The sequence below is a fragment of the Trichomycterus rosablanca genome, chromosome 9 (assembly GCF_030014385.1).
Source record: "Trichomycterus rosablanca isolate fTriRos1 chromosome 9, fTriRos1.hap1, whole genome shotgun sequence".
Classification (NCBI taxonomy): domain Eukaryota; kingdom Metazoa; phylum Chordata; class Actinopteri; order Siluriformes; family Trichomycteridae; genus Trichomycterus; species Trichomycterus rosablanca.
In genome coordinates this window covers 16,242,788-16,268,579 of record NC_085996.1, presented here as the reverse complement: position 1 = coordinate 16,268,579, position 25,792 = coordinate 16,242,788, and the positions used below count along the sequence as shown (strand labels likewise).

The 25,792-nt window shown below is 36.7% G+C and overlaps 1 protein-coding gene across 1 annotated transcript; it reads right to left on the bottom strand.

The window, feature by feature from the left end:
- disp1 (dispatched homolog 1 (Drosophila)) lies at positions 1-25,792 on the bottom strand. Its single transcript, XM_063001190.1, has 8 exons — positions 25,737-25,792; positions 18,367-18,923; positions 14,829-14,858; positions 13,926-14,049; positions 12,964-13,091; positions 7,083-7,183; positions 6,907-7,004; positions 1-3,761 (listed from the first exon to the last, which is right to left on the bottom strand). The coding sequence occupies exons 2-8, from the start codon at positions 18,903-18,905 to the stop codon at positions 270-272; spliced, it is 4,512 nt and encodes a 1,503-aa protein (XP_062857260.1). The 5' UTR covers positions 18,906-18,923; positions 25,737-25,792; the 3' UTR covers positions 1-269.

Genomic DNA, 25,792 nt, shown 5'->3' with positions numbered 1-25,792 from the left:
GAATAGTTTTATTTGGATAAATAATTATGATAGATAATAGAAATCAATGCATTTCTGCATCTAACAAAAAGTGCCAGTGTAAACATAGGGTCTTATGCAATCTTGTAACTTAATAGGGGGAAACAAGTTGAGCATAAAATATCCACCAAACAAGTGATGTTTAAGGACCTTTAAAACACCAGTACTCCTTTCTACACAATGGGCAAATGGGAAATGTGAATTTACATGTTTAATTAAACAGTAACCACAAGGTATCATAGCATAGTCTTTCAGCATAAACTTTCAGATGAAGGGCTCGAATTACTGGCTAAGACCGAGACATTTGAATTATTCACTGGATTTTTAAACTCCATTGAATTGCACTTCACTTTTAAAGTACTCTTAAAGCAGAATCTTTTTGAGGGGAATTCCTTATTCTCACTTGTCTCTTTATGATACTGTTTGCAAGGAAATCTTCTGTCAGACATTGTAGGTGCCATATTAAACTTTTCATGGTAACACTGCACAGAAGAGTCATTTGAGATCTTTGTTTTAATGTGGTTGGATAAAGTGTTTTGTAAAAATTGGGGATTTGTTTCATCCTGTGATGTTTCACTGTTTTCATGAGTATTGCAGTCTTTGTGTGTGGGAGATAATGTGCAGCATTGAATTGTGTTATGAGTCGAACCTGGACAGCTTATCGCATCAGGTGGAGGGTTCGCGGCACTGATTAAGTGGGACTCATCGATTCCTACACCATCAGACTGAAGGTGCAATGTGTGTATGCCATATCCTATGAAGTAGCAACCATGGGAACACTGGTGGAAATTGATAGGTGCACAATGTCTTTGGTTCATGTCATGCTTGGTGGTCATGTGCATTGTATCGAGAGTAGACAAGGTGTCCTGACCTTTGGCCCCATTATTGCCTGACAAAGCAATTTGTGAAGCAGGGCATGGACAAACTCTTGCTTGCATTCGGGGTTGGTGACAGGTCCATTGTGTTGCTGTTATGTGCTGTTGCAAAAAATCCTGGCAAGTGCAGCTTGTATTATTCAGATGTAGACAAGTCAGATCTGAGCTTGGAATGGTATTACCAGGTCCAGAGCTCTCTCTATCAAAACCACTCCTATTGGATATTTGGGTACATACTTCCTGGTCCTCTGACTTGTCAGCATTTCTAGTATTAGTTGCCAATGGCTCAAGTTCATAATCCACCTCGCTTTCCCTGGTATCTGATTGATACTTGCTTGATTGGCAGCGTTTTTCCTGGCAATGATTGGAAGAGGAGCCAGAGGTACCTGCATCAAAAGTATGGCACTTAAGAGTCTTAGGCATAGGGATCTGTCCACAAGTACCCTGAGGTCCAATACAGCAACACAAACATTGAAAAAAGAATGTTGCAAATGCCCAGCTGATACACATAATTAGCATCAAGAATGTGCCCAGCTGTGTGTAGGCGAGTACTGTAGATGGCATCATCATTGCTCCAGCAACAAACGTGGTAAGTGCTGCCATGGCAATGGCTGAACCCATTCTGCTCAAGGAAAAAACTACTTTCCCCTCCCTATCAGGTTCTGGAGCAATGCAGTATGCTATACCATAATGCACTGCAAAGTCCACAGAAAGTCCTACAGCAACTGAGATGGTAACAGACTCCAGGACATTCAGTTCCCAGCCAAGGAGAACCAATGATCCCACCGTGACAAAAATGGTTCCTGCAATGGAGATGATGGCAAAGAAGCTTATAATGATGTTCCAAGTAGTAAGAAGCATAACTCCTAAGGCAACCAACACTGACAATGCCATAGCAATAAGAGTGCCAGTAGACAGACTATCCTGGAGGTCATAAAACTCCAAGTTGCTGACAAACCAACCAGAGGTTAATCCCTCTGGAGCATTTTTTAACTCTTCCTGAATCCAGGAATCAACTTCACGATAAAAAATATGCATTTTCTCATATGCAAGTGTAAAGTGAAATGTACTTTGAAATTCAAGGACAATGGCACAAATTGTATCATTAATGTCAAATCTTGGCCCTGGAGTCTTGCTGTCCAGATGATAGAAAGTGCTGTGTTCAAGCTCCATGATGGCTTTTTTTATGCACGTCTCAAAAACATCTTGTTTGTATGGGAATGTTGACTGACTGCAACAGGGGTAGACTTTAGCTTCATCACAGTCTTGGTTCTCCATCCACTGCTTAAATGTCTCCATAAAGCAACTCGTGAAGTCTTGCTCATCAGACTGGAACACAAAGCTTTGATTTCTAAGCTTCTGACAGAAATTCAGAATCCATGTCTGGCTGGCAGGGCTGGCAATGTTAAAAGTAGTGTCAAGGGTCAGATTGCCCTTATTTTTGGGGTTCAATGGATCACCATTGTCTACTGGAATAACACCCCATATAATAGTAATAGGCATGTGGAGATCCTCCCCATGGTGAACACGTTCAAACATAAAGAGTTTTTTGTATTCTGCATCATAACGTTCAAAGGGATGTGTGGAACGAAACACTTGAAATTCAGATAGCTCCAGGGAAGGTAATTTCATTTTAGGGCTCACACAGACAATATATGCCCCACCAGCAGTTAGGACCAGAAACCAGAAGAGCCATAGATAACGCAGCTTGATTACAACACATGGCAATACTTTTTCAAATACGAATCGAGCAGTCCCTGAAAAAACTAACAAACACTTGTTGGCTTTCTGACTCATGCTCATCATGAAGCTTGCAGAGCGAGACCTTCGACGAGAAGGTGACCTGGTGCATACAAACAGGTTTAGCAAGTATCGTTCATGAAGAACCACTACAGCCGGCAACCAGGTTACCATTAAAAAATAATTGACCAGAATAGCAGTGCCAGCATAGACACCAAAGCAACGAATGGCTGTAATATTGCTAACGTAATTAGCATAAAAGGCAGCAGCAGTAGTGAAACTGGTTACAAACATCGAAAGAGCAGCATGCTGAAGTGTGACGTTTACAGTTTCAGAGAGTCCAGAGATTGGTTTATCGTTTTTTGTGTAGTTCCAGACATCACACAACACAAAGGCATCATCAGCACCAATTCCAACGAGAATAATTAGTGCTGTAAGATTCATAAAAGGAAAGAATTCAAAGTTGAAGACAACTCGATAAAGTACATATGAGATAATTAAGGAGCTGATGATGGCAAACATGGTCATAATGGTGATAAAAACTGACTTGGTGTATACACACATGACCATTAGCACAATCACAATTGCTATTGCAGGATACACAATATCTGTAAGAAGGTAGTCCTGAAACAAATTATGCTTAATGCCAAACTCAATGCCTGTGACAGTGGTGACACCATCTGAAGAGTTCCAGTTCTCAAAGTTGTCCAAGTAAATATTCATCATAGTTTTTCTTTTCTCTGTGGGGGAGAACAACATGCTATACCTAAGAACAGGTGGAATGATGTTAGTGGTTTTTGGGTTAAGAAAATCCATGTCTACTAAGAAATGCAGAATCTGATAAACAGCATTGTATTTGGTGCACTTTCTGGGGACATTGGCACACTTTACTTGATCTTTTCTGCGGGCAGTCGTGTCCCAACACTCAGGAACCAACGTGCCATTGTAATAGTACTTGGCACAGATACGCAGAATCTTTAGGGTACGAGAGACATCTCCTTCTGTGATTTTTTGGCAGGATGACTTGTTGTTAAGAACTGCAATATAGTTCCCAAGAGTCCAGCTAGGACAACAAGAGTCAGCTCTTGTGCGCTGACATAAACTCAAGTACTGTGGATGAGAGCGAACCTGAAAAAACAAAGACATGCAAACATTTAGGTGCATCTTTGGTCAAAGTGCATGGCTGTATGAATTTAGCTTTAAAAAATTTAATAAAACCAAATCTGTTTTCTTTTTGTCTTAAACATGTTCTACAGTTTAAGTCAAATGTTAAAATACACTTATAATAGACATGCATGCCATGACAGTCTTGGGTTTATAATGCTTTCTGCAACTTGCCATAAATGTACATTTTAGTCGCTTTGGAAAAATAGCTACTAAGTGATGTAATTGTAAATTTTAGTTGCTGTGGATAAAAGCGTCTGTTAAATATTGTAAAAGTAAATTTTATAAATGTATTGTTGGTTATAATAATGAACTGTCGAACTATCACCTTATGCTGGAGGAACATTTGTCAATAACCACAAATTTTAGCATAAATATTACATTTATATTTTTGGCATTTAGCAGATGCTCTTAACCAGAGCGACTTACAGCAGTGCTTTAATAGTAAACAGTACCTTACTATTAGTTTAAGTAGAGGTTAAAAAAAGTTACTGAAATAAAGAGATCACTTGAGCTAGTTTAGGGTTCCCTGATCCAAAATTAGCACCCTAAAGATTGACTGAAAATTAAGTTACTTGGCTAATATGACTAATTAATGTGCTTGGAGAAAAAAGATAAGGCACTGAAACTTAACAATACTGCACCTTCTGTCAAGCATGGAACAAGTGCAATGCAGAAAGTGGGGAGAATAACGTTGGCAAACCTCTGGCAAAAATTACAGAATCACCACACTGAGGTGGATGTTCACCCAGCTTTTTTTAGTTTGTAGCAAATAAACAAATCACAAATATGACTCAAAACTATGTTTGTTAGCTAAACATTCAGGCTTTGTGAAACATACCTCAAATAAAAAAAAAAATACAAGCACATGTCTGAAAATGCTAACAGGTCATCAACTGAAATAATGGAAAGGATCAAAAAGAAAATTCTACCTGGATAGTGGCAAAGGATGGTAGACTGTTCACAGTTAGCTGTATTTAAATAATTTGGTGCAAGTTTAAACAAACTAGAAAGGTTAAAAAAAAATTCGAGTAGACCAATGAAAGTGATTTTCAATCATGAATCACAAATCTGGCAAAGGAGATTATGCTGGAATGTTTGTGTGGTGCCATTCTAATTAAGCATTTAAAGATGACTGTATGACCGTCCTAACTCAATGATGACAGAACATGGGGAGATGGCAACCATTACCTCAGCAGACAAAAACTTAAAAATTTTTCTTCAGGAAACCAGTTCAATGACATGGCCAGCAAACAGTCTGGATCTCAGTCTGATTTGTGGTCTGAAAAATTATAGCTTAAATTTAAAAACTGGTCCATGACAAGGCTCATGGAAAGCTGAACTGTCAACCATTATTTAATAAAGTTGGAACCAGTTTGATACCTCAAATAAGGCCTTCATAAAAAGGAGGAGCAGTAAAACAAAAATATGTCCTACCAGTGATTTGTTTCATTGCTACAAAGTAAAAAATACTATAATTCCATATTTTTGCCAGGTGTTGTAAATTCTTTAGTCTTGAAAGCAAACGGCAAAACCTAAAACAAGTTAAAACTGTTTTTAGAATGACTAAAATAGGCTAAAACTGAGCATTATGAGTAAATTCCTCACCTTAACCTTAATTAAGTGGAAAAGAACAAATCATTTGACTATTTGCACATTTCAGTGTGTTGTGGATTTGATTTTGATTAGAATTGCCATTTTTACTCATCAATCTACATGTAATCACCATGAATAACAAGTACAAACGTTTTCAAAAATTCATTAAAAAAAAAATAAAAAAATAAAAAAATAAAAACTCTTATACACAAAAGTTTTCAGACTCTTTACTGTGGCACTGCTAATTGTGATCCTGGGAAGTCTCTAAAACTCAAACAAGAAGTCAATTTGTTGTGATTTGAATTAGGTAAAGATTGGAATTTTGGAATTAGAGGTTGAAAACAAACACTCTTGGGTCTATATTCTTCTTCTTTCAGTTGTTCCCATTGAGGTCTTTACAGCGTATCTTTTGTCTCCATCTAAAAGAGCCCACAATTTACACTGCATTCTCAGGACAAAAAAAAACAAAGCCATGAAGTCCAAGCAACTATCCATGGATTTCTTTGATGTGAATGTGATATAAAACAATATCTAAAGTGCTTTCAGGACTACAGTTGCCTAAATTTTAAAATGGAAACAGCTTAGCACAACCTTACTAGAGTTAGCTATCCGGGCAAATCGAAACGAACAAAAAGGTAAGGGAGGTAAGAAAAAAACCCAATGGTCATTCTAAAACGGCTCTGAAAGTCCTGTACAAAGATGGAAGAACCTGTTGGACTTACAACCATTTCTGCAGCACAAGTCAGTTACAAGTGGAAGAGGAAAAACAATGTTGAATAAATAACAAATACCAGCCTCTTGGAATTTGCTAAACATGTAATGGACTCAGGAAATATGAAGAAAAAGATTCTCTTGTCTCTTGAGAAAAAACTCACTCTTTGGGTAAAACAGGCCCCGCACAGTAAACAGTGCATATGGTGGTGGGAACAACATGCTATTGGAGAACCCCTCACTAACAGGGAAATGGAGACAAGACAAATGAATGCAGCCAAATACAGGAACATCCTTGAAGATTGTTGAACAAAATGGCAATTATATGTTTTTAAAATAAAATTTTTTACATAGTTTAAACAATTTACTGAATGAAAGTACATTTGGGACTGTAATTGCAACTGAGTTTCTGACAAATCTACAACTACTACTAAAATGATCCACAATTTTCTAAATATAGTGTTTAGCCTTAATAAATAATTATGCGTTCATTTTAGATCTTAAATAGTTTTCCACTAATAGATCTAGTAAACTCTAGATTACTATAGTTAATAAACTTTCCTGATTTGATCAGAACCCCCTATAAAGCAGATTAAATTTAATGTGATTGAATTTGGCATTTTTTTGGCATTTAAGTCAAAACAAAGTGGAAAAACTCAGATCTTTTCACCTTTTACTGATAAATCATGCACCTCAAGTTTATTAAAGATATGGATACTAGGTAATTCGCTTCCTGCCTATTACAGAAAGAATTATGTCACTGGTTCAGCCTTCTTTGTTTGCTTTTAATAATGCTACATACCCGGGCACTGTCAAAACTGCACATGGATTTAATCGCGTGTATATTCCACAAGTTCTTTCCTTCAGCAGAGGCAAATACAATTCTAGAATAGCTGTCACCTGTGTAAATAGAATAACATTATTTACCATATAGAACATCGATCACATTTTGTCAGAAATTACTTAGTTTCATCTTACTTGGAACATCACAGAAGAAACTGTCTTTACTAAAATCCCACTCTGCTTGTCTTTTTTCTCTATCATCACTTTGATCTTCCGACCACCTTTCTTCTTGGTGACTGAAATTAAATTATGCCAGAGCAAAAGAAAGCAGAATGAAACATCACATTAGTCACTGTACATATATTTCTTACTGGTGCTTATCAAATAGTGCAACTATATGCTAACTTCAAATGGGGATTTAAGTTCTTGCTGCTGATCGAGGAATCTGCTGAAGCAGTGTAAGAATGTGTAGAAAAGAGTGTGGCCTTGTATACAGTACAGGCCAAAAGTTTGGACACACCTTCTCATTCAATGCGTTTTCTGTATTTTCATGACTATTTACATTGTAGATTCTCACTGAAGGCATCAAAACTATGAATGAACACATGTGGAGTTATGTACTTAACAAAAAAAGGTGAAATAACTGAAAACATGTTTTATATTCTAGTTTCTTCAAAATAGCCACCCTTTGCTCTGATTACTGCTTTGCACACTCTTGGCATTCTCTCAATGAGCTTCAAGAGGTAGTCACCTGAAATGGTTTTCCAACAGTCTTGAAGGAGTTCCCAGAGGTGTTTAGCACTTGTTGGCCCCTTTGCCTTCACTCTGCGGTCCAGCTCACCCCAAACCATCTCGATTGGGTTCAGGTCCGGTGACTGTGGAGGCCAAGTCATCTGCCGCAGCACTCCATCACTCTCCTTCTTGGTCAAATAGCCCTTACACAGCCTGGAGGTGTGTTTGGGGTTATTGTCCTGTTGAAAAATAAATGATGGTCCAACTAAACGCAAACCAGATGGGATGGCATGTCGCTGCAGGATGCTGTGGTAGCCATGCTGGTTCAGTGTGCCTTTTATTTTGAATAAATCCCCAACAGTGTCACCAGCAAAACACCCCCACACCATCACAGCTCCTCCTCCATGCTTCACAGTGGGAACCAGGCATGTGGAATCCATCCGTTCACCTTTTCTGTGTCTCACAAAGACACGGCGGTTGGAACCAAAGATCTCAAATTTGGACTCATCAGACCAAAGCACAGATTTCCACTGGTCTAATGTCCATTCCTTGTGTTTTTTGGCCCAAACAAATCTCTTCTGCTTGTTGCCTCTCCTTAGCAGTGGTTTCCTAGCAGCTATTTGACCATGAAGGCCTGATTTGCGCAGTCTCCTCTTAACAGTTGTTCTAGAGATGGGTCTGCTGCTAGAACTCTGTGTGGCATTCAACTGGTCTGTGATCTGAGCTGCTGTTAACTTGCGATTTCTGAGGCTGGTGACTCGGATGAACTTGTCCTGAGAAGCAGAGGTGACTCTTGGTCTTCCTTTCCTGGGTCGGTCCTCGTGTGTGCCAGTTTCGCTGTAGCGCTTGATGGTTTTTGTGACTCCACTTGGGGACACATTTAAAGTTTTTGCAATTTTCCGGACTGACTGACCTTCATTTCTTAAAGTAATGATGGCTACTCGTTTTTCTTTAGTTAGCTGATTGGTTCTTGCCATAATATGAATTTTAACAGTTGTCCAATAGGGCTGTCGGCTGTGTAGTAACCTGTCTTCTGCACAACACAACTGATGGTCCCAACCCCATTGATAAAGCAAGAAATTCCACTAATTAACCCTGATAAGGCACACCTGAAAACCATTTCAGGTGACTACCTCTTGAAGCTCATTGAGAGAATGCCAAGAGTGTGCAAAGCAGTAATCAGAGCAAAGGGTGGCTATTTTGAAGAAACTAGAATATAAAACATGTTTTCAGTTATTTCACCTTTTTTTGTTAAGTACATAACTCCACATGTGTTCATTCATAGTTTTGATGCCTTCAGTGAGAATCTACAATGTAAATAGTCATGAAAATACAGAAAACGCATTGAATGAGAAGGTGTGTCCAAACTTTTGGCCTGTACTGTATGTGCTGGAACTCTTTGTCTCACAATGCCCTTGTTGGCCAAGGAAGGTTTTACAAACAGAGGTCACCAAAGTGTAGAAGCAAATCTACAGGGTGGGCCATTTATATGGATACACCTAAATAAAATGGGAATGGTTGGTGATATTAACTTCCTGTTTGTGGCACATTAGTATATGGGAGGGGGAAAACTTTTCAAGATGGGTGGTGACCATGGCGGCCATTTTGAAGTCGGCCATTTTGGATCCAACTTTAGTTTTTTCAATGGGAAGAGGGTCATGTGACACATCAAACTTATTGAGAATTTCACAAGAAAAACAATGGTGTGCTTGGTTTTAACGTAACTTTATTCTTTCATGAGTTATTTACAAGCTTCTCTTTTTTTACAGCCATTGACATGTCGCAGAGGTTAACACGTGAGGAGCGGATAGAAATTGTGTTGATGTCTGGTGAACGCAGTACCCGGGTCATTGCAGCAGATTTCAATGCAAGACACCCTACGAGACCACCCATCTCCCATGCTACAGTTAGCAAACTGCTTGCCAAGTTTCGTGAAACTGGTTCAGTGTTGGATTTGCCAAAATGTGGACGCATGAAAACTGTCACTAATGAAGAAACATCAGTGGCTGTCCTAGCTTCATTCAGCAAGAGCCCACAGCGTAGCACTCGCCGCATGTCACTGGAGAGTGGCATCAGTCGAACATCCCTTTGGCGGATATTAGCTACTCAAAAATGGCACCCTTACAACCTCCAGCTGCTGCAGCATCTCAACGAGGATGACCCAGATCGGTGCACTGAATTTGCAGAATGGGCAAAACAAAAATTGGAACAGGACCCTCAGTTTACACAGAACATTTTGTTCAGTGATGAGGCAAACTTTTATGTGAATGGTGAAGTTAACAAACAAAACCACCGCTATTGGTCTGACACTAACCCACATTGGATAGATCCCTCCAAGACTGTTGGAACACAAAAATTGATGGTATGGTGTGGTATATGGGGTACAAAGATAGTGGGGCCATTCTTCATCAATGGAAACCTCAAGGCCACTGGATATTTGAAATTGCTACATGATGATGTGTTTCCCTCTTTATGCACTGAAGCTGGCACGTTCCCTGAGTTTTTCCAGCAAGATGGTGCACCACCACATTATGGGTGTCAGGTCCGAGCATTCCTAGATGAACAGTTTCCTGGAAAGTGGATTGGTCGTCGTGGGCCAGTTGAATGGCCCCCAAGTTCTCCCGATCTGACCCCCTTAGACTTTTATCTTTGGGGTCATCTGAAGGCAATTGTCTATGCTGTGAAGATACGAGATGTGCAGCACCTGAAACTACGGATACTGGAAGCCTGTGCTAGCATTTCTTCTGCGGTGTTGCTATCAGTGTGTGAAGAGTGGGAGAAGAGGGTTGCATTGACAATCCAACACAATGGGCAGCACTTTGAACACATTTTATAAGTGGTCAGAAACTTGTAAATAACTCATGAAAGAATAAAGTTACGTTAAAACCAAAAAAAAAACTAAAATGGCCGACTTCAAAATGGCCACCATGGTCACCACCCATCTTGAAAAGTTTTCCCCCTCCCATATACTAATGTGCCACAAACAGGAAGTTAATATCACCAACCATTCCCATTTTATTTAGGTGTATCCATATAAATGGCTCACCCTGTACATATACTTGCTAAAAAGCAAGTATATTCAAATCTGGTAAAAAAAAAAAAGAAAAAAAAAAAGTAAAAACTGCTAATTATTATTAATTAATTATTACAATAATAATACTTTACAATTATGTTGTGGCTAAAACATTATTACATAAATAGCGTTGGCCTTGCATAATAGCTAACATGAAAGATGGCAACAACGAGAAAGCCAGAAGGAGGCGCTGTGGCCTCAAATTATAATTCTGGTACATGTGTAGTGTAGTGTAGTGTAGTTCTTTAGACTTGAAGCGCAGTTTTCAGTACTGCAAGCCAAACATATCAAAAGAACAATAAAGACCCAAATAAAGCCTCTTTAACCCAAATTTAACCCTTTTTTTCGTTTTGTTAAACTGGGTTCTAATAGAAACAATAGGTTATAACTGCTAATGAGATACAATGCTGTGAAAAAAAAGTATTTGCTTCTCACTGGAATTTATTTTTGTTAATTTGTCAAATTCAAAAGTTCTAGATCTTAAAACGAATTTAAATACAAGATAAAGATAACATATCTATTTATTAAATATGAAGATTTATCCAAACCCTACCTCGCCCAAGCGAAAAAGTAATTTCACCAATTTCTAAGTGAAACTAAATGTACACAGCACATACCGTTTGTTTTAACAATAACATAAGCATTTGCCTATTTTTTCCGAAAACTACTAACCTAAAATGACACAGTTCACTTATGTGACACGAGACAGTTGGATAGTGAATAAACAGGATATTTTGGTTTATTTTTCCTACCTATTTAGTATAAAAACCATCATCAAAATAATTTGGAATGAGTAAATTCCATTATAATGCAAAAAAAAAAGAAAAATCCCAGTCTCCTCTACAACTATTGACACCTCTAGAAAAGATGAGTAAAAATGATTACAAGGCATTCACCTTTTAGTGAATTAGCTTTATACCACAGTGAATTCTTATAAAATCCCTCACTAAAGATTTTTTTTTTTTTTACCAATACCACATGTGGCACAATTATTGGTTCCTCTGCATCTAATACTACTTTGTACACCTTTTCTTCGTCAAAAAACAGCACTTACTCTTCTATAACATCTTATAAGGTTAGAGACCCTTTACAGAATCTCCAGATCATCCAGGATCCTAGTTACTCTCTTGTGAACTCTCCTCTTTTGCGTACCCACAGGTTTTCTGTTGGTGGTTAGATCAGGGGACTGAGATGGCCAGGGCAAAAGCATGAATTTATGTTTTGTGTTGATCCGGACAAATGTTTTGGATCACCACCCTACTGTATCATTCAAGACATTTTTAGTTTCCTGGCAAAGGTAACTGGATTTTAATGTAAAGGGTCCAGCTATTTTATGGAGTCCATGATGCCATCTACCCTAACAAGGTTCTCAGGGCCCTTGGACAGTCCAACAATGTCACAGACCGTCCACCATACTTAACAGCGGGCATCAGGTTTAAGTGTAGTCTTCCTTATTTTATGCAAATCCACCTTTAGTGTTTTTTGCCAAAAAAATATTGACTTTCACTTTATCTGACCACAAAACGATGTTCCAGTCAAAGTCCCAGTAGCATTTAGCAAACTCCATGTGCCTCTGCCTTACAAATATGTTGGCATGGGGGTGGCTTCGGTATCCTCTGCGAGGATGAAGCACTCATGGGTCCTTGTCCAGGCAGGTTTGTCACAAGTTAAATAGAACCTAATTATAGTCACCATAATTACTATAGTTATTAACCTAACTGTAGGTATGGGCATTTTCAGGTAAGTAGCTATTTTCATAGCCAGTCCCGAGGTATGAACAACACACTTTTCCCTAGTTTGAATCCTGTGTTCTCTTGTGTTTCCCCATGTTGAAAAATTAATAGGAGACTTTGCCCTTTGTGTCAGCTTAAATATATACCCCAGTAAAACAGAACATAAAAAAAATAGTTACATTTTATTTTAACATCAATTATATTCAAGTTATTTCTATTTTTTATTACAAGATTAGGGTAATTTAACAAAAGGTGAATTTCTTATAACCATTTTTCCCATCTTTACCAGAGATGCCAAAAATTGTGGAAGGGGCAGTATATGACTACATCTGAATTTTTTTTCTGTGAGATGCATTCACAGTCAAATACACTTCAGAATTACTGTAATTAAGTTTTAAGAGTCGATTCATATTAATAAGTAGCAGCTTTATTAGGAAACCTTAGATTAGCCAAATTACTGATTTACTAATTGTTCTCATTAAGCTGTGTATACCACCTAGGATAAAGACAAACATGCCTAAATTAAGAGTATAGTTACCTTTTGACCTGCTCATCTGCAAACTTATATGGATAGTTGGCCATGGTGGCTTTGTACCCTGTGTTTTTCACCATATTGTTCCATGTAACTAGCCGCTGACCTATTGTTGTGCCTCTTGGTTCAAAGCCCTACATCAACAAAAATCAAATTACTCTGGCAGAAGTCAGGTCAGCAGTTTTAAAGGCAGAACATACAGTTAAAGGCACAATTTGTGAACATTAGTAAAAGACCTAAATGTATACATAAATTAAAAATGTAGTCAGATTTTTAGCCTATTACTGAATCATGGTAATAGTATAAATACTACCAGAAGAGGTGGTGAATCCCAGTGACAGTACAACTGCTTGTGTTATTACTTAAGGCTGAATGTGTCACTGGGCATATTTCTGTTTGTTCGAACAACCAATTTCATCAGTGCTGTTATTTATTTTTCAAGTGATTTAACAAATTCAAGAGTTAACAGTAACAGTGATGTTAATGTGGCCAATTTATTTTAACCAAAAACAGACCATAATTAGCCAACGGTAAACCATTAACCAACAAGCTTGGAGCATCCCATCAAAATATAAAACATTACTGACTTTCATATTAAGGTTTCATGTTTTAAAAAAAAATGACAAACAGTATAACATGTATGCTTGTGTGTATGAGGGAGATCTGCAGCTCCACTTAATTCAAATCAAGCGTCCCAAAAGTGTTCAGTTATGGTTGAGGCCAAGGCTCTTAATCTGTGTAAAGGGACATGGTCATACTGGAAGAGGTAAGAGCCTTACCTAAACTGTTCCCACAAATCTGGAAGCATATGATTTTTATTTGTATGATTAATTTTATACTGTTGGAAATTGGACTAGCTAAAATGCTCAATATTTGGTATGGGTGCTCACATAATTTTTGCCACATACTGCATGTATGACATTTTTAAGAGACAGGTTTATTGAGATTACATAGTAAAAATAATTTACCAGCAAGGGGTCAGAAAAGTCAGGCAGGTCTGGCACAAGGACACCTACTAAAGTGCATACCACAATGAGTACTGTACACACACCAAGAACCACCACAGGCCAGTCAGCAATGAGCTCTGCATAACTGCAAGGGAAGAAAAAAAAACTCTGTTTTATTTTTTACATTTTAAGTCCAGTGAATAATCTAAAAATGTATATAGGTAAGCAGTAAACTGCAAGATGTTTTTTTATTTTAAATTTAGCATTGCAAAATCTAAAAAATAATTTCAATTTTAGATTACCAAATAGGCATTATCAAGAAAACATAATTGCTTAAAAACTTAAATCAAGCTTTTAATACAAAAGATTACTAGGTGTCTCAAAGTAATTACAATGTTTCAAAGCATTGTTAGAACAGACTATATTACTACATGATGACTACCACCACAATATTTTTTATTATTATGTGGTAATTGTACTATTGTAATCCTAAAGAGAAGCCAAAAAGCCAAGGTATCAGCGAGTTCTGTTTTCTACACTATCAAAAGGGACCAGGAAACTGTGGTGAACCATGTTAGGAAGAGGTCTGGTAGACCCAAAGACACAATGGAATCAGAAGAAACATTTCTAAGACTTAACAGCAGCTAACACAGGCAGCTTTTCTGTAGCATAAAAACTTTCTGAACAATATTTAATTAACACTGTAGAAAAATGCATTGAGTATGTTGAGCTGTTATATCTTTTTTATAATCTCCAACTGTTTATTTGATCTAGGCTTTAGTTTAATCGGAAAAGTCGATTTCTTTTTCTGAAAATCAAAACTAGACTTCAACAGAAAGTCAAAACAGGCAAATGAGAACAAAAATGAAAACTTAACATTTAACGGTTAGAATTATTTAACATAACCCACAAAAATGATCTTACCTTCTGGGAAATCGAAAAGGTCTGGCTGGGCTGTAAAAAGTAAGAGACATACAAATGTAATTTTAGATGTTAAAAATAAAGCAACAGTCAACTACCAACCCAAAAACATGCAATAAAAATTGTAATCTGTAATTTGTAAATTCACTTTATTGTTTATTAAACAGACAAAGAAAAAGACAGTCTGTTAGATTTCTTCTATTTTTTTTTATGACAAGTCAATTTGAGCCAGCAACAGTGGCAAGCAAAAATTTCCTGGGTCAAAAAGAACTTGCAAATCATTGCTGTATGTATTTATTTACATTTAATCTGAATCCATTTTATTGTGGTTTCTTTTGGTGCATGTAAACTTTTGACCTTAGTAATGCATCATGTTCTAACAGATTTTTTTAGTCTTTTGTTAATTTCCTGTTTTCCCAAGATACATTTTTGAAGGTCTTAGTGTAAAAAAATCTAATTTTGGTATGCTGTCTTGGTATTTTACATAATTTAGGCAAACCCCAACACTTTTGAACAAAATTGTTTACAAAATACAGGGCAATGATTATTTCATAAAAAATGTGCATGACATGGTCAGACATAATAAATGTTGGGCTGAATGTATTTACTTGAGTACACATATTGACTGATATGATCAGGCATAAAGACCTGAAATCGTTGTGGCCATATGGGCCAAATTGTGGTGTAAATCAAATAGGTATATACACCACATTTAGCAGTCATAAGAAACCCAATAGGAAATAACCTTTTGGAGCCACATAAACCATAGAACCATAAAGTTACCACAGAAATCAGCATGTAAGCCAATGAATATTCTTCTTTAATAAATGACTGGTACAGCATACCTGACAAAGACCTTTCAATAAATTGTGCCTGACTTCTAAAATATCCCCAAACCAACAGAATGCCTCATAAATCTTTATGACATTGTCTAAGTGGTATTTAATCAAGCATTCTTTAGTAAAAAGAAAACAGAGTTAATGTAGTTAAATAACAACAACAAAACAAATAACAGTAAAAGTACTACAACACCACGGTAATTGCCTCCAATACCACAGCAACCTCTTGGCAACCATCCAAACAATCAAATGGGATTCCATAGCAGCAACCTAGCAACATGCTAGCAACAACCTGTGAAGCCTTAACTTCCAGCTAGGAACACTTTTGCAAAGATCTAGAATAGCAAAGCATCTATTTAGACAATTAAAAATAAATAACCCCCAAATGCCTTTGCTTAGTCGATGCAACATTTTGCAAGCTCTGTGTATTTTCATAAGAAAAAGCAAGTTTAATTTTGTTGGTTACAAATTTCGCTTTTTACTGTTTTTTTTCCAGTTGCATCATTTGACTTGAGGGCAGAGCTAAAAATCTCACCCTAACCCATCTTCAGGGTACATGTGCCTATTCAGACAATTTCTGCTATTTTAACCTAAACAGGAAAGCCTTAATATGCATTTATATTATTTACATAATGAACAACAAAACAACTACATCTTAAAATCACAAAGGGATCACAAACAGAAGCTGTTTTTGTCAGTTCATGCATTCAAAATTATTTTACTGTTGCATTCAGAATTAAATTTGCAACAAAGTGATTGCCCACCACACCTTAATGATCTGTTTTTGCTTTGAAAATTACAATGGCATGTATTTATGTATATGGCAGCTTAAATTTATTATTATTTGTAAATACCATTTCCAAAAAACTGGACATTGATATTTGTAAGATGCAATGGAAGCCAGAATCGGTGGTGCATTTTTGCGTTTAAATCTTTATTTAACTAACAAAAGTACAAAGAAAAGACTTCTGGCTATCCAGCTTAATTGTATTATTTAAACGAATCTTGAATTTAACATTCTGACAATAAGCAGATAAATTAGTTACAGATGTGGGTATCATGGTTGGGTATAAAAGCAGGATCCACCAAAGACTCAGCAAACAAAGATGGGTTATGGCTCACCATGTGCCAAACCTTGTAAGAGAGTTGTAAATTTACAATATAAGAACACGTTTAAACCAACAACTAAACATAATATTGTAAATAGATTCTCAAAGAATGTAGGCCAAGGCCAGAAACCACTTTTGAATGAGTACGACTTTTGATCCTCAGCTTGTCAGCTTGGCCAGTACTTCACAAACCTGTTTTAACACAGCCCCTGATTGCTGCATTAAGAAATGCTAAAATGAATTTCATTTAAGTAAAAAGAAAGCAATACATCAGTTCTATGCTGAAACAGCATAGTTATCTACCTGTAGCCTAAATCTGTCACCTATTAAAAATGAAAAATAAGTCTTGTATCACATAAAACATTGGAAATATTTTGTTAAATAAAGGTTCAAGAGAATTAACAAATCACAGATTCTGATTTAAAATGCAGGCATCAGGCTTATATAAGACTACCATGTAACAACAGTTTAAAATACAAATTGCAAAAAAGAAAAAGGAGTTAATATAAATTTCATTAAGAATAATAAGCTAGAATATCATTATTTATTAGGGTCTTTATAGGGTATACATAAAGCTTTTCTTTACTAAGAAATGCGTCACTCACGACTTGGCAGCATCACTTGTTACAGTCTGGAGAATTGCCAGATCATTTCTAGCCAACAGAAAGCCTATGATTACTTAAATAACCACTCTTTACAAGCAAGGTGAGTGGAAACGCATCTCAAATGGGCAACTGTCAAACCTTAAGGCAGATGAGCTACAACATATCTCATTCCACTTTTTTCAGCAAAGAAGAGGAATCTAAAGCTAGTGGGCAAAGGTTTACCAAAAATGTACAGTTAAAAGATACACTGATATTACTAATCAATATTATTATTATTATTATTACTTGATTATTATTGGTTTTGGGATTTATGTAAATAAATGGGTAACAGTGTGTTAGTCTATAATGGACTGAAACCCTGTCCAGGTTGTACTCATGACCTGCAAAAAGTGTTTCTGAGTGGTGTTTACTGCTGGATGTGGTCACAGTGCTTAAACAGTAAAATGTGATCATGGTTGAAGATTTGTAAAACTTGTGATTTTGAGATCACAAAGTCCCTAAATCAAATGCCACCTCCATGATGAGATACTACGAGGTATCTTTGCTGATGGCATTAAGAAGTTGGTACGACACTGGGTAAAATGCATCAGTAGGTGACTATGTAGATAAGTGATGTAAATTGTTTTTCAAATTCTTAAGAGTTACTTTTTGAAGAACCCTCGTATTTAAACACATTTTCCAATCCAACAACATTTTTTGCTAATCCGCACTGGAAGTTTGATTGTCCCAATTTGTACCTACACATTTTGTGTAAATAAAAAGATGCAAATATTTTTTATTAAGAGCCTTCACATGGCATGGCATAATGGCTCCATAAAGAACCAGCTGATTTTTAATTAGAAATTGTCTATGCTAGTATAAACCTGTATGGAAAAAATAATTCGTCTGTAATACGATTTTAATGCTTTAGAGTGTAAAACCCCAAAAAGGAGAAAAAGAAAATATTTAAACAAAAATGTGGTCAATTAGTGAATCAGTGACCCATTACCTTAATGCTGATAAGTTTGGTTGGTTCTGGAAATGCTCCTGCCAGAAGTTTTGCATGCACAAAGTAGATGTGCCCTGTACACAGCAGGAATCCATGTGAAGGGCTCTTGAGTGCAAGGACCCCTGCAAAGGACTGCCTTCTTGTTGGCTGCCACTGCAGCACCCGGGCTCATGGAAAGGGCAGCAGATAGAACAATGATGCAAAAGAGAGCTGGGCAAGAGCTTGGCCAGCTTTTGAGACTCTGCCAGATGTGACGATAATGCTGAGTAGCAGGACGCAGTGGACCGTGGAGATTGAAGGGACCCATTCTGCTTGACACCACCATTTTGGCTCTGTGATCCAGACTGCAAAGATTCCTTAAGTTGCCAATGTTCTAATTTAGAAATTGCCACTTCCTGCTCCACATCTACATTTGGGTCCAGGACAGACTTTGAGAAAGAACTGGGATGTTCTTTCACGTCAGTAGCAGCTGTAGTACTTTGTATGGCTCCACAATTATTGAGTTGCAGATGGTCAACTGGAGCTTCACTTAGAGCCATTGGCCTTCCACCATTTACCTGAACAAAAAAGACAAGAGCAAATCACTTAACATGAAACCACAATTAAACCATAGCGTTTTTTTTGGGTTTTTTTAAACCAATGTAGCTGCAATGTTAAGCCAAACCAAACACAGCAGTCAAATGTTTTGTATATGGTAAGATAGACACGTACATACAGTGGATTCATACATAAAGTGGATTCAGAAGGTACTTGTATTTTAAATGGTATTTTAAAAACTGAGAAATTAGGTCGCACTCTAGAGCCCTGGTCTAGAACAAAAGCAACTATTATTCAAACATACAACAAATTTTTCCACAAGTTATTTTTGCAAAGTATAAACTCTTCCAAAATAATTTCAGAGCTTCATTCTAGGTTTTATTTGATAAAAAGGCACCAAGGTTTCCACTGTTGACCAACCTACATGCTTGTGGTAGTTCTCGAATTTTAAATACTTTCACAAACAAAACTGGAGAGTTCAGTTTGAAAAACCTATTTAGCAAAGAAAGTTCCAAGGCATGAGGGAGATTTACCCAACGCTGTGAATGGGACCAGTGTATTGTTTACAGCCTTAATATACACTGCCTGGCCAAAAAAAAGGTCATCACCTGGATTTAACTAAGCAAAAAGGTAAGAGCCTTCCATTGGATAATTACTGCATGGGTGATTATGTTTCAGCTGGCAACAAATTATTTAACCCTAACTGATGCAGTGAGTAGCTTCTCATTTGTTAAACAACCATGTCGAAAGACACATCCTGTGGTCGTGGAAAAGATGTTAATCTGTTTTAGAAGGGTCAAATTATTGGCATGCATCAAGCAGAGAAAACATCTAAGGAGATTGCTGAAATTACTAAAATCGGGTTAAGAACTGTCCAACGCATTATTAAAAAGTGGAAGGACAGTGGGGAAACATCATCTTCGAGGAAGGAATGTGGTCGGAAAAAAAATCTTGAATGATCGTGATCGGCAATCACTTAAACATTTGGTGAAATCAAATCACCAAAGTACAGTAGAACTTAGGGATATGTTTAATAGTGAAAGTAAGAGCATTTCCACACGCACACTGCGAAGGGAACTCAAGGGATTGGGACTAAAGAGCTGTGTAGCCTTAAGAAAAACACTTGTCAGTGAGGCTAACCGGCAAAAACGGCTTCAATTTGCTAGGGAGCATAAAGATTGGACTCTGGAGCAATGGAAGAAGGTCATGTGGTCTGATGAGTCCAGATTTACCCTGTTCCAGAGTGATGGGCGCATCAGGGTAAGAAGAGAGGCGGCTGAAGTGATGCACCCATCATGCCTAGTGCCTACTATACAAGCCTGTGGGGGCAGGGCTATGATCTGGGATTGCTGCAGTTGGTCAGGTCTAGGTTCAGCAACATTATGTGCCCAAAGAATGAGGTCAGCTGACTACCTGAATATACTGAATGACCAGGTTATTCCATCAATGGATTTTTTCCTCCCTGATGGCACGGGCATATTCCAAGATGACAATGCCAGGATTCATCGGACTCAAATTGTGAAAGAATCGTTCAGGGAGCATGAGACATCATTTTCACACATGGATTGGCCACCACAGAGTCCAGACCTGAACCCCATTGAGAATCTTTGGGATGTGCTGGAGAAGACTTTGCACAGTGGTCCAAATCTCCCATCACCAGTACAAGATCTTGGGGAAAAATTAATGCAACTCTGGACAGAAATAAATGTTGTGACATTGCAGAAGCTTGTGGAAAAGATGCCACAGCAAATGCGTGCCGTAATCAAAGCTAAAGGCGGTCTAACGACATATTAAAGTATGTGACCTGTTTTTTGGCCAGGCAGTGTATCATATTATGGCATAGATAACAATTTATATTACTTTATTTACACAGTCCAAATATAGCTGATTTGTCTGTCTGAAGTTCTCTCTTCAGTTTCACACTGGAGCTACAATGCTTTTATTGGCAACAAGCTAAATACATTTTATAAATGCATTCAAGAAAATTAAAATCACAGACTCTTCTTTTTATTGCATTTTACAAAACTAGAATTTAGAAATGGGGTTTGTATGGGATTTGTTAGGCAGGAAACCACTGTTGAATGGGTGTCACCTTAAAGTTCATAGTGCCATCTGATTTCTTAAAACTATTTTCAACTCTGTAGCAACTGATTGCAGCAAATAGTGAATGGCTCACTACTAGGCATTTTCCCAAAGTCACTGAAAACAGCTGCTATTAAGCGACTTTTTAAAAAGAGAACCCTGGAAGCTTCTGTGTTAAACAATGACAGGACCTAAAAGAAATCTACCTTTTATAGCCGAGATTATTGAAAAAGCACTTTTTTTTTTATTTTTATTTTTTATTAACTCCAGTGGTTATTTTGACAAATTTCAGTCAGGCTTCCGACCTCACTCGTAACTGTACTTCCCACTGTACTTTTAACCAGTTTTAACAAGCTTCCAGCTAGTTATAAAATAGAGTTTAAAGTGCTGCTACTATTAATAATTGAATGGTTTCAGCCCAGCATACATCTATGATATGTTGAAAAAATATAAACCACATAGGTCTTTTAGATCCAGGGACTCTAGTAAGCTTGTCAAGCCCAGGGTTCAAACTAAAAAAGGTGGTGCATTTACATTTGTGGCATTTAGCGGATGCTTTTATCCAAAGCAATTTACAATAATAAGTGAATACAAGGCAAGCAATTGAGGGTTAAGGGCCATGCTCAGGAACCTAACAGTGGCTACCAGTCGGTGGAGGGGCTTGAACCAGCAACCTTCTGATCACTAGTCGAGTACTTTAACTGCTCAGCTACCATTGCCTCTTTCGAAGCAGCATTTAGCTGTTAAGCAGCATGCAACTGGAAAAAACTGCCAGAATATCTTAGTTGCAGAAAGCCAGGTTATAAACTTCAATTTACATGTGTCTATGACTGAGATCTAAACCTCACGCTTTACTGTTTTATGCTATTATCCATTTTAAATTAGCCTGTTTTAGCAAATTCTTAATGCACTTTACCTTTCATAAGCTAATTTTATACTATTTTAAGTAATTTGGTTTAATTTCATGTTTTACTGATTTTATTTCTTTTTTGTAAAGCACTTTAAGTCGACACTGTTTGAAAAGTGCTGTACAACTATGTTTATTACTTTCAACATGTCTGACTACATGAAAAGCAAGGCTTATACCATCACACCTCTTTCACTATTCAAACATATAACTGTACCACTTGATTATGCATTTGCTTGATGTAGATCAGCACAACGTGTAATTAAGATTTTGGAGGCGCTTACATCAGTATCTCTGCAAGCCTGTGCATATTACGCTTGCCCATAAACTCCCTCTTTGTGTGGATACACAGAAGTATAAATCAGCCTAAACCCACAGCAGCCAGAAATGCACCAGAAAACTGTGAGTTTTGCAAATTATTAGTAAATTATTAGTAAAATGCATACTATATTATATAATTATTCTGTACACAAAATCATTATATTTACATAAGCACATTTAAACAGACCTAAATACAATGTATAATAAAACACTTAGACAATTTGCATTAAAATACGAATGTATGCAACTCTGCAGATAAATAAATAATTTATTAACGTAAAAATGAAAATTGCTGCAAATTACAGCTTTTACCCCTACTTTAGTAAAAAAATTTTGTCCCCATGCAATCCAGCCACAATTGCTAACAGCTAACAGGTGTAATAAATCAATTATATAAAGAAACTTTACTTTCTTGTATGACTGCACCCCTGTGCACAAAGTAAGGTGTAAAAACACATGAACAAAAGTATGGTTTAAAAAAATCTCAGCCCCACTGAACAGCACTGAAAGGAACTGGAAAATCAATTGAGGCTTTCTTGACAAACAGTGCCCAACCACACAAATGCTCTTTTAACCGAAAGGGCACAGATTCTCACAGACATACTTGTAAGAAGCCTTAAAAGATCACACAGAAGTCACTCTATTTTAATATTCTTTGTTTTAAAATGGAAAATTCAACAAGCTATTGGTCATGTGTCCAAATACTTTTGGCCTTATAGTGTATGTTCAAAAAAAACCGGCAGACTTGGTACTGCAAAATAAAAATGTGATGCAGTGGTGCTGGGTTTTTATTCAGTAGTCTTTTCGCAAATATAAAGAAGTTGTTTTAAAATCATAAGCTGTAACCATCAGAGAATCTATAATAAGACTGCTTGAAATATGAATTTAATAGAACATAATGCTAAACATGATCACTACACCACAGGAAAGCTTCAGGGAAAACAGCCACTTCATTGTGCAAAATGATTAAAAGGTTAGTCATATAACTATCTAGACTGCACCTGACCTAGACAAATATTGCTGTAAATATACAGGCTATAACAGCAATACCAGGAACATTTCATGATTCAATTTGATATAACAAAAGCAGAAATTAAGCATGATTTTAATAACTACAACTTAATTTTATTAATGAAGTTAAACACTGAAATTATAACACTGAAATGTATCATTCAAATACTTAACAGTTAAGCAAACCATTGTTTTTGATTGTTTTTAAGTAGAACAGAAGTATTTAATGTGTCAAAGCATTTTCAGATGTGTATTGTAATCACTGCTACACTGGCTACAATGTATTTGTCTAGCGCTTACTCACATTTGAGTTTTTTCATTTAGAAAACTACAGTTTTATAGTCAATGAGTACTTAATTTCGCTAGAGTATTATATTCAATAACAGAAAAAACAAAGGTAAAAGGAAACCAGAGCAAACACAAACAAGACACCTGCAACTACTGTGTTTCATTTAAGGATTTAATTTAAGTTTGTATTGTCTTGAAACAGACCAAAATAGTTTTAGAACAGGTAGGCCTTTACCTACACTGCACAATTCACAAATTCACATCTACAGCAGTGTTGCTGGGGTTTATGAACATGGTGTACTGACAGCACATTTTATTCTCACCCACCTCATTGGAAACTCTTCAATAAACAGTCTACAGATCATCTTTTACCAAGCACAGTGTGATATTCTTATTAATCTACCCTCTTACCAGTACCACGTGCTCCTAATTTATTTACATCCATGCAACAATGCAAAAAAACAATGTTTGGATGGTCAAATTAAATGCAAAAAAATCAAAAAGTTGCTGTAACATGTATAGCACTACTTACAGTCAGTTTTTAATCAAGTGATTCTTTCAAACATGGCAGATGGCGAGGTAAAGCACGCTTGACTGTTGACAGTGTCGCCCATGTTGCAGCAGCCTATAATATTTTGGCAATTTTGGTTCATCTTTGCTGTATATTGGTTTACATTGGCAACATCTAACACTTTTTACGATTGTACCTACTGTTAGTTTTTAATCAAAGTGTGACATTGAATAATGATGTATAGAATTACCTGCCACAAATGATTCAAGTTTACCAAATCACAATGTCGAGTTTGACCATCAGTATGGGTTGACCACATTTTGGTAGCAATTTAACTTGGTACTATAAATATTTTAGCAAAACAAAAAAGTCCCTTTTTTCTCTCTCTGGTATTACCTTGGCACCACACTAAACATATTTTCGATAATCATTAAACTCAGCAAGTTTTAAGTTTAAGTTTTAACAGCTCATGCCATGTTTATTTTAAGTCAAGAAAAACAACATTTTTTATAATATGGAGATTGTAATATTAACTTTCAAATAATTTTTAAACATCTTTCGATATATGTAGGAGATAATTATTAAAAATATAGCCTATTTTAAATAATTTGCAACAAATACCCTTATTAAATTAAATGTCATTTAAATCAATAAGCACAAATTAGGGCATGTATTTAAAGCTAGAAGTGTAGGTGAAAAAGACTTTTGGAACTTGTTAGCATCATTAGCTAGTTCGAAACTAAGAAAGCAACTTCAGACACAAAACATGTCTTGGCTAATGAACACAGCAGAAAAACTGTAAATTATTATCTCTTTTGCTCTTTTGCCTTTAAGACGGGGCTTGAAGATGAAAAGCTTCTTTAACTCGCAATATAAACTTATTAAAGACCAGTAAATAAAAAGGTAGCCTGGGGTGAACTAAAACAAGGGTGAAATATGATGATTCAATGTGACACGCTAAAACATACACACCAATTAAAAGCCAACTTTGTTGAAAACACACTAAGTTTAGATCAGGCACTAAGAAGAAACACACCTAATGTCAGGTCTGTACAAAACGAGAAAGAATATTACAGTTCATTGGCTATGTCATTATACAGTTTGCAGGTACAATACACATTGTTATTTTACGTAAACAAACAGGAAATCGCCGTAAATACGCAACACACGACAATACGTGTATTCTAACTCCATACTGAAATGGTGAGTCAGTGCAATATAAGCTACATTGCAGCAGTTAAAGCCACATTGCTTTATTTTAAGTGGACAGTCATTTCTTAGATAAAAACTACACTATTCGGAAGTATGAAACCAACAGGCCCAATGAGTCATAAACTGTAACTTCTAATACTATTTTTGATTTTATTTCCAAGACACGAACGAAAAAAGCAGTACATGCAACCGCGCCAACTAGCCATAACAAATTCTGAAATAGTCTGACTAGTAATACATTTGTTGCTTACATGATGAATTTCTTAAACGAAAGAACGCGAAGCGAGTTCAAGAATCTGTACAACCATCGGAACCATCGGAGGAGGCTCCTGCAATAGCCGACAAAGTCGCACCACAAATGTCCGCAACTGTGAATACTGTTTCAGAAAGCGGTTTCACTACACTATCAGTTGAATGTTTTAAACAAGCTATATTACACTACGCTCCGCCACAGCCTTGGGAACAATGAACAAACACGAGAAGGACTGAGAAAATCGCGACCTGAATCAGCGTTGCAAAGAATCAACAGTCTTCTGAGAATTCCCTCTTCCTTCCAC

Coding starts and splice junctions, on each gene's coding strand:
- disp1 (XM_063001190.1), bottom strand. CDS start 18,905: ATGGCTCTAAGTGAAGCTCCAGTTGACCATCTGCAACTCAATAATTGT. Junction 13,092..13,925: donor ACTTTTCTGACCCCTTGCTG/GTAAATTATTTT, acceptor TTGTTGATGTAG/GGCTTTGAACCAAGAGGCAC. Junction 7,184..12,963: donor GCAGATGAGCAGGTCAAAAG/GTAACTATACTC, acceptor ATTTAATTTCAG/TCACCAAGAAGAAAGGTGGT.